The following is a 13,348-nucleotide window of genomic DNA, read 5'->3' on the forward strand; positions in this document are numbered from 1 at the left end:
AAGGTGGACCCTCCCACTGCCCAGGGGAGGGGAGCCCCGAAAAGTCTGCCAAGCCTAGCAAAGTGACAGGAGTGGGTGAAGGCGTGGGGGTGGGGATCACCCAGGCCACCTCCGACCTGACTTCCTTCTCGCCTGTTGCCCACCTCACCTTGTCTACCCCTTCTCCAGTGACCACAAACAACTCAGCCCCTGGACGCCTTTCAGTCCACACGTACGGCACTCTGCCTTTGTCTCTTTTTCTGCGTCCCTCACCTCCATCACAGCGCCAGGCCGAGGCTGGAGGAAGCGCGGGGGAGAGTTTGCTCTGCGGAGCTGCTGGTCGCTCTTCCTCACCGCTGTTACTTCAGGCCCTGCACACTGACCCTGCTCCCTCTCACTCCTGTCTGCTCCCCCTTTGGAATTTTCACCTGTAGTTCTTCCCTGGGCCTTTACTTGTTTGTTGTTGTTATCCACTTCCTTTGTTACCCACCCTCTTTTGTTTCTCTATTACCTTCCCTGGTATTTCCCGGGCCAGGGGGCCTCCTTTGTTATTCTGAGATGCAGTGCTGGTGCCTGGCCCCTGGCTGTGACCCCATGCCCTTTTAGCCCTCCTCCGGCTGTGATGTTCCCATCAGTCTTCATTCACAGGCTGAGTCCTTTGCTATGGAACACGAAAGGGCCTAAGGTAGATCCGGAGGAGCGGAGAGGAGGTCTGCAAGCATTCTGACCCAGGGAACCTGGGGCTCCTAACTTGTCTGGTGGTCTCCCACTCAGCCACTTCCCTCAACTCTGGGTGACCCCAAGGCTACAGACTGGCAGGCTTTGGGTGATCCTCATTGCTCTGGGGTAACCCTTTGGGGTGGTATATGGTGGACCTCACTGCCCACACCCATCCTTACTGCCCAGTTGAGTCCAGGGAAGCCAGTCACAGGCCAGAGAGGCAGCCTCTGGACCAGCAAACGGACAGATGGAGGTGGGCAGCCAGATGAGAGCCTATGGCAGCAAGAGCCAGGAACTCAGAAGTGTGGGTGGGGACTAACCATGCCGCTTTGGCCTAAGTGGCTTTTAGGGGCAGCAGCTGGGGTATGGACACCCAAGGGGCTTCCGCCCTGGGCGCGCTGTGTGCTTGGGTGAGGGCTGGGAGTGCAGGCTGAGTGCACTGGGGAGAGAAGTAGCAGCAAGGACTGGGCCTGAGCAGAGGCTGCTCCTGCCCTCATGGGGAACTGTTTGGGCTGGCTGTGCCTGACTCCTGGGGACCAGGTACGTGCTGGGGATGGGTGCATTGAGGGGGAGCCTGCAGCCCGCTGTTTTTTTCTATCTGAGTCTGTGAAGAGCGTGGACTTGGAATCTCACAGTCCCAGGCCCTAGAGGACTGGGGAACCTGGCCTGGGTCTCTTCCTTCTCCACACTAAGAAGTCCCCTGGTCTGTAAAATGGCCTGAGCCTCTAGGGTTATTACAAGTAAAATACACTGAGGCACGACGAGGCATAAATGTTTCTCCATTGTGATTATTATTGTCTGGTTGGGGGAAGGGGACACTCTTGCTTCCAGGAGGGGAGGGGAGAGCTGGGGGCAGAGGAGGGGAGATACCCTGGTTCCTGCTCATGGCAACGGCTCGCGTGAGTGCTGACCACAGGCCAGAACTCAGAGGCCAAAGTCTGCAGCACATTTCATCCCAGGTCAGGACTGGGAGGGAGGACCGAGACCCTCTCACCCCAGCCAGACAAGCATATTTCCTTACTTCACCCTCCCACCTTTTCAGTCACTGACAATGGGGAGGGCCATGAGGGAAGGGCCCTGGCACAGGAGGGAGTGATGGGGGGAATGGTTAATGGATACACACAGCACAGATCAGGGCAAACACTCCTGGGGAGGGCCAGGGAGTCCCTCAGTCACTGGCCTCCAGCAGATCGGGAGGGGCTGTTGTCACCTCACTTTCAAACCCTTCTTTCTGTCCCCCTGGACAATTTTGGAACTCTGAGCTGGGTCAGGGCAGCTGTTTGTGCGGGAGGGATCCAGATACATGGACAGCAGTGCTGGCGGTGCCTCCCAAGGAGGGTGGGCAGAGCTGTGGCTTTTGTTACCCTCTGTGCCCTGTGTGGGACTCCTTCAGCCCTGGGACCCTTCCTCTATCCCTCTCCCACCTCAAGAGCCTGTCTCGGTGCAGTGCCCTGAATGCAGTAGGTGCTCAATAAATGTGCCTGGAATAGGAGGTAAACGTGTTGACGGGTAGGAGGCTGCTCAGAGTGGGGGACAAGCAGAGGGGCTCCCAGTGATTCGGAACCCTCCGTCCTCGCGGCCTTCCCCCCCCCCCCCCCCCCCGCGGCTCCCCAGAGCTGGCAGGGTGCCGAGACACGGGCGGGCGAGGCCAGGATGGCTTGGACACTGGGCGGGGGCGGAGGGGGCGGGGAAGGGGCGGTGCGGGGGCGGTGTCGCCGCCGGAGCTCCAGCTCAAGCCCGAGGCGACGGGAGCCGGGCTGGAGCCGCGGGAGCCAGAGCCGGGGGAACCGCCGCCGGGGTCTCCAGTGTCACCCCGTGCCCCTGTTTGCTGGCGGCGGCTGTGAGTGCCGTGGCCAGCCCGTGGCCGGCCGGTGGGTAGCCGGCGCCATGGCCACTCCAGAGCCGCTGCGGCCGCGCCTGTGCTGCCTGGTGCGTGGCGAGCACGGCTACGGCTTCCACCTGCACGGCGAGAAGGGCCGTCGCGGGCAGTTTATTCGTCGCGTGGAGCCAGGCTCCCCGGCCGAGGCTGCCGAGCTGCGCGCCGGGGACCGCCTGGTCGAGGTCAACGGCGTCAACGTGGAGGGCGAAACGCATCACCAGGTGGGTGCCTGCGCCCAGGCCTCAGCTCTCTGCTCCGGGCCAGAAGGGGGTCGCACCAGGGCCTGCGTGCCCCCTGCTCCGGGCGGTGGGGGACGTAGCCACGGAGGCGACGGCCGCCGGCCTCCTTCCTAGCACCCTCCCACCAAGCTCGGTCCTGCACCGCGAAGGGAAGTCCTGGCAGGGAGGAGCCCGCACTGCGGCTCCTCAGCTCATCTCTCGGTCTTTAGGCTTGCTCTGGCTTCAGTGTGCCAAGTGGAGAGCTGCGGGGCAACCCGGGGAGGTCTCCGTGCAAGGGGTTGCCCTGGGTGCTTTCTATGTGTGTACACACGCACGTGTACACAACCGTGTATGTATGTGAGTGTGCAGGTCCCTCTGGGGGTCACCCATGTGCACACTGTGTGTCACAGTAAGGACACCCTTGTGTGTGCCTACATCAGTGAGTGTGTGTGGGCTGGACCGTGTATGTGAATGCACAGGTCTGCACCCCAGGTGTGTGAGTGTGTGTGTGTGTGTACAGATCTGTACTGGATGTGTGTGAGCTGCACTGTGTGTGTGTGTGTGTCCGAGCCTGTGTGTTGACCAGCCTACTTGTGTGTAATTGTCAGTGTGTGTTGGCAGCTGGTGTTCTCGTGGGTGTCTTGGCGATGGAGTCTGGGTCCCAGTGGGAATCACTGCTGGTGGCAGTACATTCCTCTCCTCGGAGGCTGCCTGGCCCTGCAGGGGTCACCAGGCCGAAGTCCCTGCCTCCAGCAGCTGGAGATGAAGGCCAGAGGGAAGGCAGTGTACCTTGTCTCCACAGGTTCCCACCCCTGGAGATGGGGGTGTCCATCTCCCACTGGCTGGTGACTCACCTGGTTTGGGTACAGCCACTCCTGCTCAGGTTCCCGTGTCTCCACAGCACTGCCCATGGCCTGTGTGGGTGTCCAGCCCTGGGGCCTAGAGATTAATACATTGGTCCTTGGCTGGCCCGGGAGCAGAGCTTCTGGGCCTTGTCCATCCATCTGTCTGCTCTCCTGTCTTCCACCCAGAATGTCAACCCGATAAGACTGTTTACTGAAGGAGGGTGGGCGTCAGGGCCAGAGGGCTTGGCTTGACAGGGCACAGGGAGGGGCTGGCAGGCCTGGCACCTAGCCACTGTTTAACAGTCACTGCCATTCTCGCCTCTGTTTGTCCCAGGCCTCTGGGTGCTGTTCTAAGAACCTCACACACGGGACCCCATGAGACCCCCCCCACTGCCCCAGAAGGGAGGATGTGTAATTACAGCTCCCATCTTATAGATGAGAAAACTGATGTTGGAGATGTTGAGTGACTCCTTTGGATACCACAGTCGGGAAGCAGTCAGGGGCTACACAGGGAGAAAGGAGGGGCAGAGGAGGGCCCTGGAAAACGTGGGGCTGGCTCAGACCCTCCTCAGTGAAGTAGCTGATGGGGGCCTCTCGCTTGCCTTCCCCCAGGCTTTGGGGTGAGGATGAGGACATTACCCTTCCTACCCCAATGCCAAGTGGGCAGTTGCTCCTTCTTCCTGCGAGGCACACCCTGGCATGCATGCCCTATGGTCACCCATATGCTCCAGACACTTTATAGGCACTTTCACTGACGTGCAGATGGCCCCATGCCACACTTGTCCCACAGGCGAACCTGCCCCTCCCCGCCTCCGCCTGCTGGGTTCGAATCCTGCTTCATGTGTGGTTCCTGAGTAGGCGCCTTGCTAAGAACCCAGGGCTTTCTCCTTCCGCAGGTCCAGCAGGAATGGGTCTGCGATCAGGGGATGGGGGAACAGGAACGGATGGCAGGGGTTTAGACTTCCATGCTGTACCACTGAGAAGGACAGAAATGGGCACAGACACGCCCAGCCAGCCAGCCAGGAGACACTGTCTCTCAAACCCAGGCTGAGAGACAGACCCGGGAACAGGTAGATGCACACCTGCACAGCTGCCTCCCCCAGCCTCCCGTCTCCTCTCGGACAAGAGCCTGGACTGAGGCAAGGCCTTGGGACCACACTGCAGCTCTTGCAGCCTGGGCCCCGGTATCGGGAGCCCCAGCAGAGGAGGGAGGGACTGCTGGAGCCTGGGGGTGAGGGGTGGAGCCGACAGGCTTCTTGGTCCAGCCACCTGCCCACGAGCCCCGCCAGCCTTGAGCGGTGCCACTGTCCATGTACGGCCCAGAGAGCTGGCTGCTGACCCACTACCACCTGCCCGTCCCAGGTGGTGCAGAGGATCAAGGCTGTGGAAGGGCAGACCCGGCTGCTTGTGGTAGACAAGGAGACGGACGAGGAGCTGCGCCGGCGGCAGCTGACCTGCACTGAGGAGATGGCCCAGCAAGGTCTTCCACCCGCCCATGACCTCTGGGAGCCAAAGCCGGTGTGGACACATGCAGGCAGCCTTGGCTCCAAGGATGGCCAGAAGGTATGGCAGAATCTGCCCATAGGGACCACCCTGGCTTTTTCCAGAATCATCTTGGCCTCTTGATAGCAGTCTCTGTTTCTGGTCACCTCCAGAAGTCACTCTCTCAGACTCTTCCGCCTCTCAGGGCCCTTCTTTGCCCCTTTGCCTCTTGGCCACACCCTTTCTGCCCTCAGTCTGTTTGAAGCTGGTTAGGATCAGGGCAGCCTGGTCCCCGGCCCCTGGCCGTCTTCCAGAGTGCTGGAGCCACCTGATCTAGCGAGGGGCAGCTCTGACGAGGCCCCCTCCCTGGTGTAGGGGCTGAGGAACCCAGCCCAGGGAGGGGCTGCTGGGATGTCCAGCTCTTTGCCTGTGTCTGGTGTCTATCTGTCTGTGGCCCTGTCCTTGTGTCTGTCTGCTTGTTCTGTGAAGGCCTTGGGGGATAGGGGCTGGTCCTCCTCTGTGGGCAGTGTATGGCTGGGGGCAGCTGAGGAGACTTCCTAAGCTAATTCCCCATCTGGTGGTCTGTGGGGTAGGGGTATCTCCCCCGTCTCTTCCCCAAGGCTGGAGAGCTGGGAAAAAATTCATGGGGTAAGGGGCTGTTCCAGGGCAGCAGTCCCCAACCTTTCTGGCACCAGAGACAGGTTTCATGGAAGACAGTTTTATCCCCGGGGGGGTGGGGAGGCAGGAAGCGGAGCTCAGGTGGTAATGAGAGTGAAGCTTTGCTTGCCTGCCTCCTACTCACCTTTTGCTGTTCAGCCCAATTCCTAACAAGCCACAGGCTAGTACTGGTCTGCGGCCCAGGGGTTGGGGACCCTGGCCTAGGGTTATCCCGTGGGGGAGGTGACCCTACCTGGGAAGCACCTGGAGGCCAGGAGGAAGAGCCTGGGGCTGCTTGTTCCTCCCTCTTGAAGGTCCCATGGTATTATCTCTCATGCCCTTTCTCCCTTTTTCATTTTTCAAAGATTTTATTTATTTATTTTTAGAGAGAGGGAAAGGAGGGGAGAGAGAGAGGGAGAGCAGTTTCGATGCGTGAAACAACAACTGGTTGCCTCTCGCATGTAGGGGACAGAGCCCACAACCCAGGAACGTGCCCTGACCAGGGATCGAACCTGCGACCCTTCACTTTGCGGGATGACGCCTAACTAACGCCTGAGCTCACCGGTCTGGGCACCCTTTTTTATTTTTAAAGAATCCCTTTAGGGGATTCAAGCCCAGGGGTTCCCCGGAGGTATGAGATCTGAAGTTTCTGGGTGTGCAGGGTATCCCAACATCTGCCTTGTCCTGTGCCAGTGACCTGGAGCACTGCCTGAGCTTTTTGTTGTAAAAGGGGGGGATTGTCTCAGTTTGCATTTTGCCCTGGGGCCACTGAAGGCTGGACTAGGGGATGTTAGGTTCAGATTTGTGATATCAGGGGGGTCCGGGGATGGGGCACAGGCTGGGCCCCTGCCAGGCCTGAGGGCTGGAGCCTCCCTCCTTCCTGGGCGTCCTACACCTCTGCCCGGATGTGCCCCTCCCCCCAGGCGTTTGTCCATTGATTTTGACACAAATGCCAGTGTTCACCTTCCTGTGGAAAACTTCACCCTCAGGCCTTATCTTCAGGATGGGGTGACCCACCTTGTCCTTGGGTGGAGCCTTCCCCCTCTGCTATTTCAGGCTCTGGGGCTGCAGGAAGCCCTGGGAGGGGGCTTCCTGTGGGTGTATTTTTACAGAAACAGAGGGAGGTCTGAATGACGGGTTCCACTATGGTTGGAGCTGGCCTGGGGCCTGGGACCCCAGAAGGTCGGGGGAGGCCCGGAAGACTGAGACCCCCAGTTTTGTTTGGTTGGGTTCAGAGCCTCAGACCGAGGCGCTGGGCCTCAGTGGGGGACATCGCTCGCACGGCTGTGCTCCAAGGGGACAGGAGAGACCAGGCAGGATGTATGTGCTTTGCTTTTGTGCAGGGTGGGGGGCCCCTTATGCCTTAGACCCAGTCACCTCCCGTCCTGGGGCTGCGAGGAGACGGGGAGGACGGGGAGGGCACTGATGTGGCCAGCCCCTCCCTTAGAGGACTGCCAGGGCCTTGTAGGTGGTGACTCAGCCCCTGGCCAGATGGGGGCTGATAGTGGGGATAGGGGGCAGGCCCCAAATACAGCCAGGGCAGCTAGCAACTAGCAGTGCCAGATGGGGGCGCTAATAGACCCTGGGTCCTTTCTTTTCTCACGAGAAGCCTGTGTCCCCAGCCTCTGGTTCTGGGGGTCCTTGGGGGGTGAGAGTGAGTGAGGTAGCGAGAGTGCTGCAGGGGGTCACTACTTGGCATAGGACCTAGTTCTACAAGCGGGCTTCTGGGGCTCTTTGCTCCTGCCAGCGCCCTGTGGTCTACCGCAGACCTGTCTTCTATCCTGGGGCCTGGGTTCTTCCCTTGCTTCCACGTCTCCCCAGCCCTGGGTCCTGGGAGCAGGGCAGGGCCTTGCAGCAATTTCCTTCCCTTCTTGGGACGGAAACCTAGTCAGTGGGAAGGGGGGACGGGCGCCGGGCTGGAGCCTCAGTAAGGGGGGCTATGCTCAGCCACCACCCTGTTCCCCTGAGTGACTCAGCCCCATGTCCCCACCTGTCCCTGGGGAGCCTGGGTCTCAGTGGGAGGTGGATAAATGAGGTGGCAGCCTGGGCCAGCCCAAGAGCTCAGGCCAGTCCAGGTGGATGCTCACTGTCAGCCACTTCTGTCCTGCCTCCATGGCCCACTCCTGGAATTTCACACCACCTGCCCCGGTCCCAGGAGCCCCTCCACGGAGCCCATCCCTAGGACTTGTGCAGGTTAGGTGGGGTGGGGACAGGGTGGGCAGTGAGAACCCTAACAGCTAGTTTAGCCTGTGTACCCCAGGGTTAGGAGAGGGGACCCTGGTGTGAGCAAGCTGGACCCTGAACGACAATGGGGCCTTTCTCTGCCAAGGCTGGTGAGTCACCATCTGGGGGGGCATGGCCTGGCTCCTGGGGTACCCCAGGCCAGCCTGTTTGTCTGGTTAAAGGCACGGCTGGGAGGACAGGGCTTGTCCAGCTCTGGGGCGGCCCTGCTGGGAGCCGTGGGAGCCTGAGGGCCTGGCCCGAGAGATGGCAGGAAGTGCGCTGAGCCAGGGCAGGGAGTGAGGAATGTGAGCAATGCGCTGGCGCCCCCTCCAAACCCACTGTTGCCTGCCCTCCCGCAGGGCCTCCCTGCGGGGTCACTGCACTGCAGCCCCTCAGCCTGAGGGTCTAGCGCTAGGTTTGGTGCTCCGTGGAGTTGTAAGGAGGGGGATTTAGACTAGACGTTAGAGAAACCTCAGGGCTCTGTGATGAGAGGCAGCTGTGCTGGGTTGAGGCCAGGCTGGTCCTGAACCTGGATGTGACTTCCGCCTGGCCTCATGGCCTGGGATGCCCCCTAAGGCAGTGCCCCCCCAATCCTTTTCCCATTTGGGACCTTGACAGACGCTGCCCTGAAGGTTATTCTGGGAGCATGGGAACAGGCCACAGCCCGCACCGCCGGGCTGTCCCATCACAGGTGTGGGTCGCCTTGTGTGTCCTGTAGCGTGTTTGTGGCCTGTGTTTGGGTGTCTGGCCTCTGACCATGGGTTGTGCCGCTGCTGCCTGGGCCCACGTCCACATTCCAGGTGTGGTCATGTCACACTTCGCAGTTCCATGCATGGCCCTGGCCCCAGATCAGCTCTGTCGCAGTCAGCCTTGGGGGCCCATACCGACAGCCTGCACCCGAGAGGGGCCTCTGGGGCGGTGTGGGCCCTCCTCAGAGCGGCACACCTATGCCTCCAGGTTTGTCTGGGAGAGGACGGGAACCTGTATAGCGGGGCTGTGGAGGATTTGGGGGCTCACACCTCCCTGAGTTCAGACCATGTTGCTCAGCCCTGTCCCCAGGGAACTGAAGAGCAGCAGCTCTGTCCCTAGAGTTCTTGGGGTTATGGGGCCAGATGGTAGACTGTGGCGGGGGTCCCAGGGAATCCTGAGCAGGCTTTGGGGGTTAGAGAAGAGGTCTTGGAGGAGGGGCACAGGCTGGACAGGAAGAAGGGTTTCCCAACAGGTAGGAAGGCCCAGTGCCTGGAGTAAGGAACGCACCCTATGAGGAAAGACACTCTTGCCTCCATAGCTGGGTGGCCACCAACTGACAAGCAGAATATTCACAGTCAGATTTGGGGTTTGGAACCAGGTTTCAGGCTTGGAGGCCTGGAGTGGTCCAGGAGGAGGCCTGGGCTGCAGTGGGGACAGGGGGCCCAGGCCTGGAGACCTTCCCTGAGGATGGAGGGGCCTCCCTTCAATGCCACCCCCAGCCTGGCCTAAGGTCCCTCTACCACCCCTAAGGGAGGGGCCTGGTGAGCACTCCCACCCCGAACACTCACCTGCACACGCACCTGAGCCCTGAGCGTCCCGGGAAACCTGAGCTGCTGCCTGCCTGCTCACTCCGGCCACCGCCATGTTTAATTGAGCACCAGTAGCCGCTGGCCACTCAGTACCGTGGTCACTGACTGCCCCAGGCCCCTGCTGGGTGGGGGTCCTGGGGCCCAGCCCCTGCTGGCACAGCTCCCTGGCCCAGAACCCTACTGCAGGATGCCAGAGGTAAAGCATGGCAGGGCCCTGGGGTGTTGATGGGGGACCTGCAGGGCACCATAGGCCTGTGTCTCAGAAGGGAGAGCAGGAGGGCAGGCCCCACCCTCGGCCCTTTCACTGGGCTCCTGCTGCAGCCCCAGCCCGCCTGGCATCCCTCTGTTTCTGGTGAGGGTTGGGGTGGAGGTGGGGGTGGCTCCAGCTTGCTCTGGAATGTGAAAGCAAACACAGTAGCGCTGCGCCAGCCCTATGGGAGAGAAAACAAAACTGCCCAAGCCCAGGACTCTGCAAGCCCCACACTCATGGAGGGAGGTGGGGAGGGGACTGCTTGTGGGGAGGGGACTGCTTGCAGGCAGGGTCCACACGGACAGCCATCTGCCACATCTAGATGAGTGGCAGCTGGTCTCGCCTGGCCTCTCTCAGGACCCTGGCTTGTGCTCAGCACTGTTGATCCTTGAGCCTGTCGATTCTCCCCACATCCCTAAGGCCCCTGGCCCATCAGAAGTCACTGTGGGGATTGGAAGCTGAGGCTTTGCCCAGGATGTCAGGGCTGGAACTCAGTCACAAGCAGCTGATGGGGCCCCCGGGCGTGGGTGAACAGTGTTTGTCTCTGCCACCGGGCAGGGGCTGATGCCCAGTGAGGGGCTGTGCTTAGTGGTGGCGGCTTGGGGGAGGGGAGGCAACGGCCTTGGGGTCGTGTCAGTGGCCTCTGGGGGTGAGAGATCAGAGCTGGAGCCTGACCTGGAGTCCCATGTTCTGCAGGATGTCAATGGGCCTGCAAGGGAGCTTCGTCCCAGGCTCTGCCACCTGGTAAAGGGCCCCCAGGGCTATGGGTTCAACCTGCACAGTGACAAGTCCCGGCCAGGACAGTACATTCGCTCGGTGGATCCGGGCTCACCCGCTGCCCACTCTGGCCTCCGTGCCCAGGATCGACTCATCGAGGTACCCATCACTGAGGCTTCGGTGTGTCAGGTGCCCTGTGTGCGTTGCCCCCTGTGTGCATATCTGTGCTTGTCGCCCCATCTGCATGCCTGTGCCTGTGTCCCCTGTTTGTGTCTGGGCCCCAGGTCCTCCCTGGGAGGAGGGGAGTTTCTGGGAACTTGAGCTGGCATTCCTCTTGCCACCGCGGCTGGTGACAACATTGATGAATATTTGATGCCACACCTGGCCAGGCAGCTTGGGGGGCTGGTGGGGGCCTGCCCTCAGGCAGTGCTGTCCCCATGCTGCTGGTGGCAGGTGAATGGGCAGAATGTGGAGGGGCTGCGCCACGCAGAGGTGGTCGCCAGCATCAAGGCACGGGAGGATGAGGCCCGGCTACTGGTAGTGGACCCTGAAACAGATGAACACTTCAAGAGGCTGCGGGTCACACCCACCGAGGAGCATGTGGAAGGTGGGCTGCTGCCCTGGGGGTCTGGGGTAGGGTGGAGTGAGGGGGGCTGGGCAGCCACTGATACACTGTCTCCACAGGTCCACTGCCGTCACCAGTCACCAATGGGACCAGCCCTGCCCAGGTGAGAGGGTGGGTCCAGGAGGCCACAGGGGCACCTCTGGGGGTCCCCAGGCCTGACAGAGCCCCCCACCTCTCTGTATTTTCAAGGCTGTGATGCCCAATCTGGCCCCGATACTCTCGGCTTTAATGCCCCCTGTGAGTTCTGTCCTGAGTCAGCCACACCCCAGCCCCAGACAGCAGGCAGGCAGGCAGGCAGGCCAGCCCGCCCGCAGGCCCCTCCAGCCCAGGAGCTGCTGGCCCTGTTGTTCTCTGTGTTCAGCACTGCCCGCTCGCCTGGAGTCTCAGTCTCTCTTCAGAAAGCTGTCCCTGGCTCTGCCCCAGGTGATGCTTGTGGGCGAGTCGTGCATCCAAACTGCCCCTCCCCGTTGTGAGTTGGCCAGGGATGGGCCACCTGCCCATTCCCTGTTTAGTGCCCAGAGTCCTGCCTACAATGGGCTTGGAGCGTAGAGGTCTGGTACTCACTGCCGAACAGAGAAACAAATGCAGCTCTGGTGTGTGCTTGTGTATGTGTGTGTGCGTGTGTACACCAGCGACTCCTGGCAGGGCCCCTGAAGCTACACCTTGCCCTTGGTTTCCCAGCTCAATGGTGGCTCAACGCGTTCATGCCGAAGCGATCTACCTGGCTTAGACAAGGACAATGAGGTAGCAAATGTCCACCCACCTCCTCTGCTGTGTTTACACTCTTGGGGGCGGGCCAGAGAGGCCTTTAGGGTGGGTATTTGTGGAACTTTCAACTTGGGCAGTGGGGCCACTGCCTCCAGGAAGCCCTCCTGGGCCCGCTGCCTCAGCCCCACTAGGTGGCCTCTGGTGTGAGCTCCTTGGGGAGGATCCAAGTTTGGGGGCTCCAGTCCAGGGCTCACTCTGGCCATCTGCCTGCCCTTAGGACGGCAGCACCTGGAAGCACGACCCGTTTCAGGAGAGTGGCCTCCACCTGAGCCCCACGGCGGCTGAGGCCAAGGAGAAGGCGAGAGCCACCCGGGTCAACAAGCGGGCACCGCAGATGGACTGGAATCGGAAGCGTGAGATCTTCAGCAACTTCTGAGCCCCTCCCTACCCATTTGCTGGACCTGGGCCTCCTCCCTGCATGGACTTTGGGTCTCGCCCCTTGGGTCCAGATCAGAGTTCCCCAAGCCTCAGTGGACTGGAGGAGGTGCATCCTCATTCCCAGAAGCCATGGTGGTCCCAACCACCACCCAGGAACCTACCCACGTCTCAGTGAGTCCCTGTCCTGAGCCCCTTACCATGGGTGCTGAGGGAATGTGGCAGCAAGATTGGGGAGAGGGAGCCCCCAGTATGAGAGAGAAACATTGAGAAAGGGAGGGGTGGCAGTGTGACCCTAGGGGCCAGGCCCTTGCTGCTCTGCCTGGGCCTGCTGACTTAAAGGAATTTGTGGTTTTGCTTTTTTTCCAAAAAGAGCTCCAGCTCCACACATGTTTCCACTTAATACCAGAGCCCCCACCCCCAGCAGGACGTGCTCTCTAAATAATTGCAATAAAACAAACCTTTCTCTACAAACCATTTCCTCCCCCACCTCCTCCTTCACAGCAATCCATCCTAGGTGGGAATCCATGGGACTTCCTGGGACCAAGAGGGGGTGGGCAAGCTCTTTGAAGGGGCTTCAGGTGAAGCTGGGGAGGTCAGATGTGGCTGTTAAGAGCTTTCCCTGAGCTCCATCTTTGCCTTCTGTGGCGTGGGGGTTCACTAGACCAGGCCCTCTATGTCCCCACCACACCAGGGGTCTAGGGTGCAGGGCCTGGGCTCTCCGAGGGGCCCAAGGATGGAGGCTTCCTGCCCCCGAAGAGGGCAGCTTCTGGACAGGCCCCGTGTTCCTGCATCACCTCCCCCAAGCTTGGGGAGTGTGGCTGTGCGAGAGCTACCGCAGGAGCGACTCCAGTCTTTGAGCTCAGCTCCTGCTCGAAGCCCACCCCCAGTACGGCCCCATACTGCCCTGAAGCCCGACAGTGGGACACTGGCGTCTGCCTTGAGCCATGGCGCACCTGTGCCCTTGGAAGAAACAGGCCTTCCTCAGACCCTTGGCTGCCTCCATCCTTCCTGAGCCCTCAGGGGTGGGGGATGGTGGTCTAGGCAGGAA

The 13,348-nt window shown here is 60.9% G+C and overlaps 1 protein-coding gene across 3 annotated transcripts; it reads left to right on the forward strand.

Moving 5' to 3' along the window:
• Positions 1–2,412: 2,412 nt before the first annotated feature.
• Positions 2,413–12,774, forward strand: NHERF2 (NHERF family PDZ scaffold protein 2). 3 transcript variants are annotated; one of them, XM_024553379.4, is made up of 7 exons: positions 2,413–2,799; positions 5,004–5,204; positions 10,509–10,688; positions 10,983–11,136; positions 11,214–11,257; positions 11,836–11,898; positions 12,140–12,774. In XM_024553379.4, exons 1-7 carry the CDS (start codon positions 2,587–2,589, stop codon positions 12,296–12,298), a joined length of 1,014 nt encoding a protein of 337 aa, XP_024409147.2. In that variant the 5' UTR covers positions 2,413–2,586; the 3' UTR covers positions 12,299–12,774. The 3 variants fall into 3 exon arrangements, with proteins under 3 accessions (XP_024409147.2, XP_045045674.1, XP_053783970.1); XM_045189739.2 differs by lacking the exon at positions 11,836–11,898 and having other exon boundaries at positions 2,414–2,799; XM_053927995.2 differs by lacking the exons at positions 2,413–2,799; positions 5,004–5,204 and adding an exon at positions 7,142–7,973.
• Positions 12,775–13,348: the final 574 nt, after the last annotated feature.

Source organism: Desmodus rotundus, chromosome 1 (assembly GCF_022682495.2).
Source record: "Desmodus rotundus isolate HL8 chromosome 1, HLdesRot8A.1, whole genome shotgun sequence".
Lineage (NCBI taxonomy): Eukaryota > Metazoa > Chordata > Mammalia > Chiroptera > Phyllostomidae > Desmodus > Desmodus rotundus.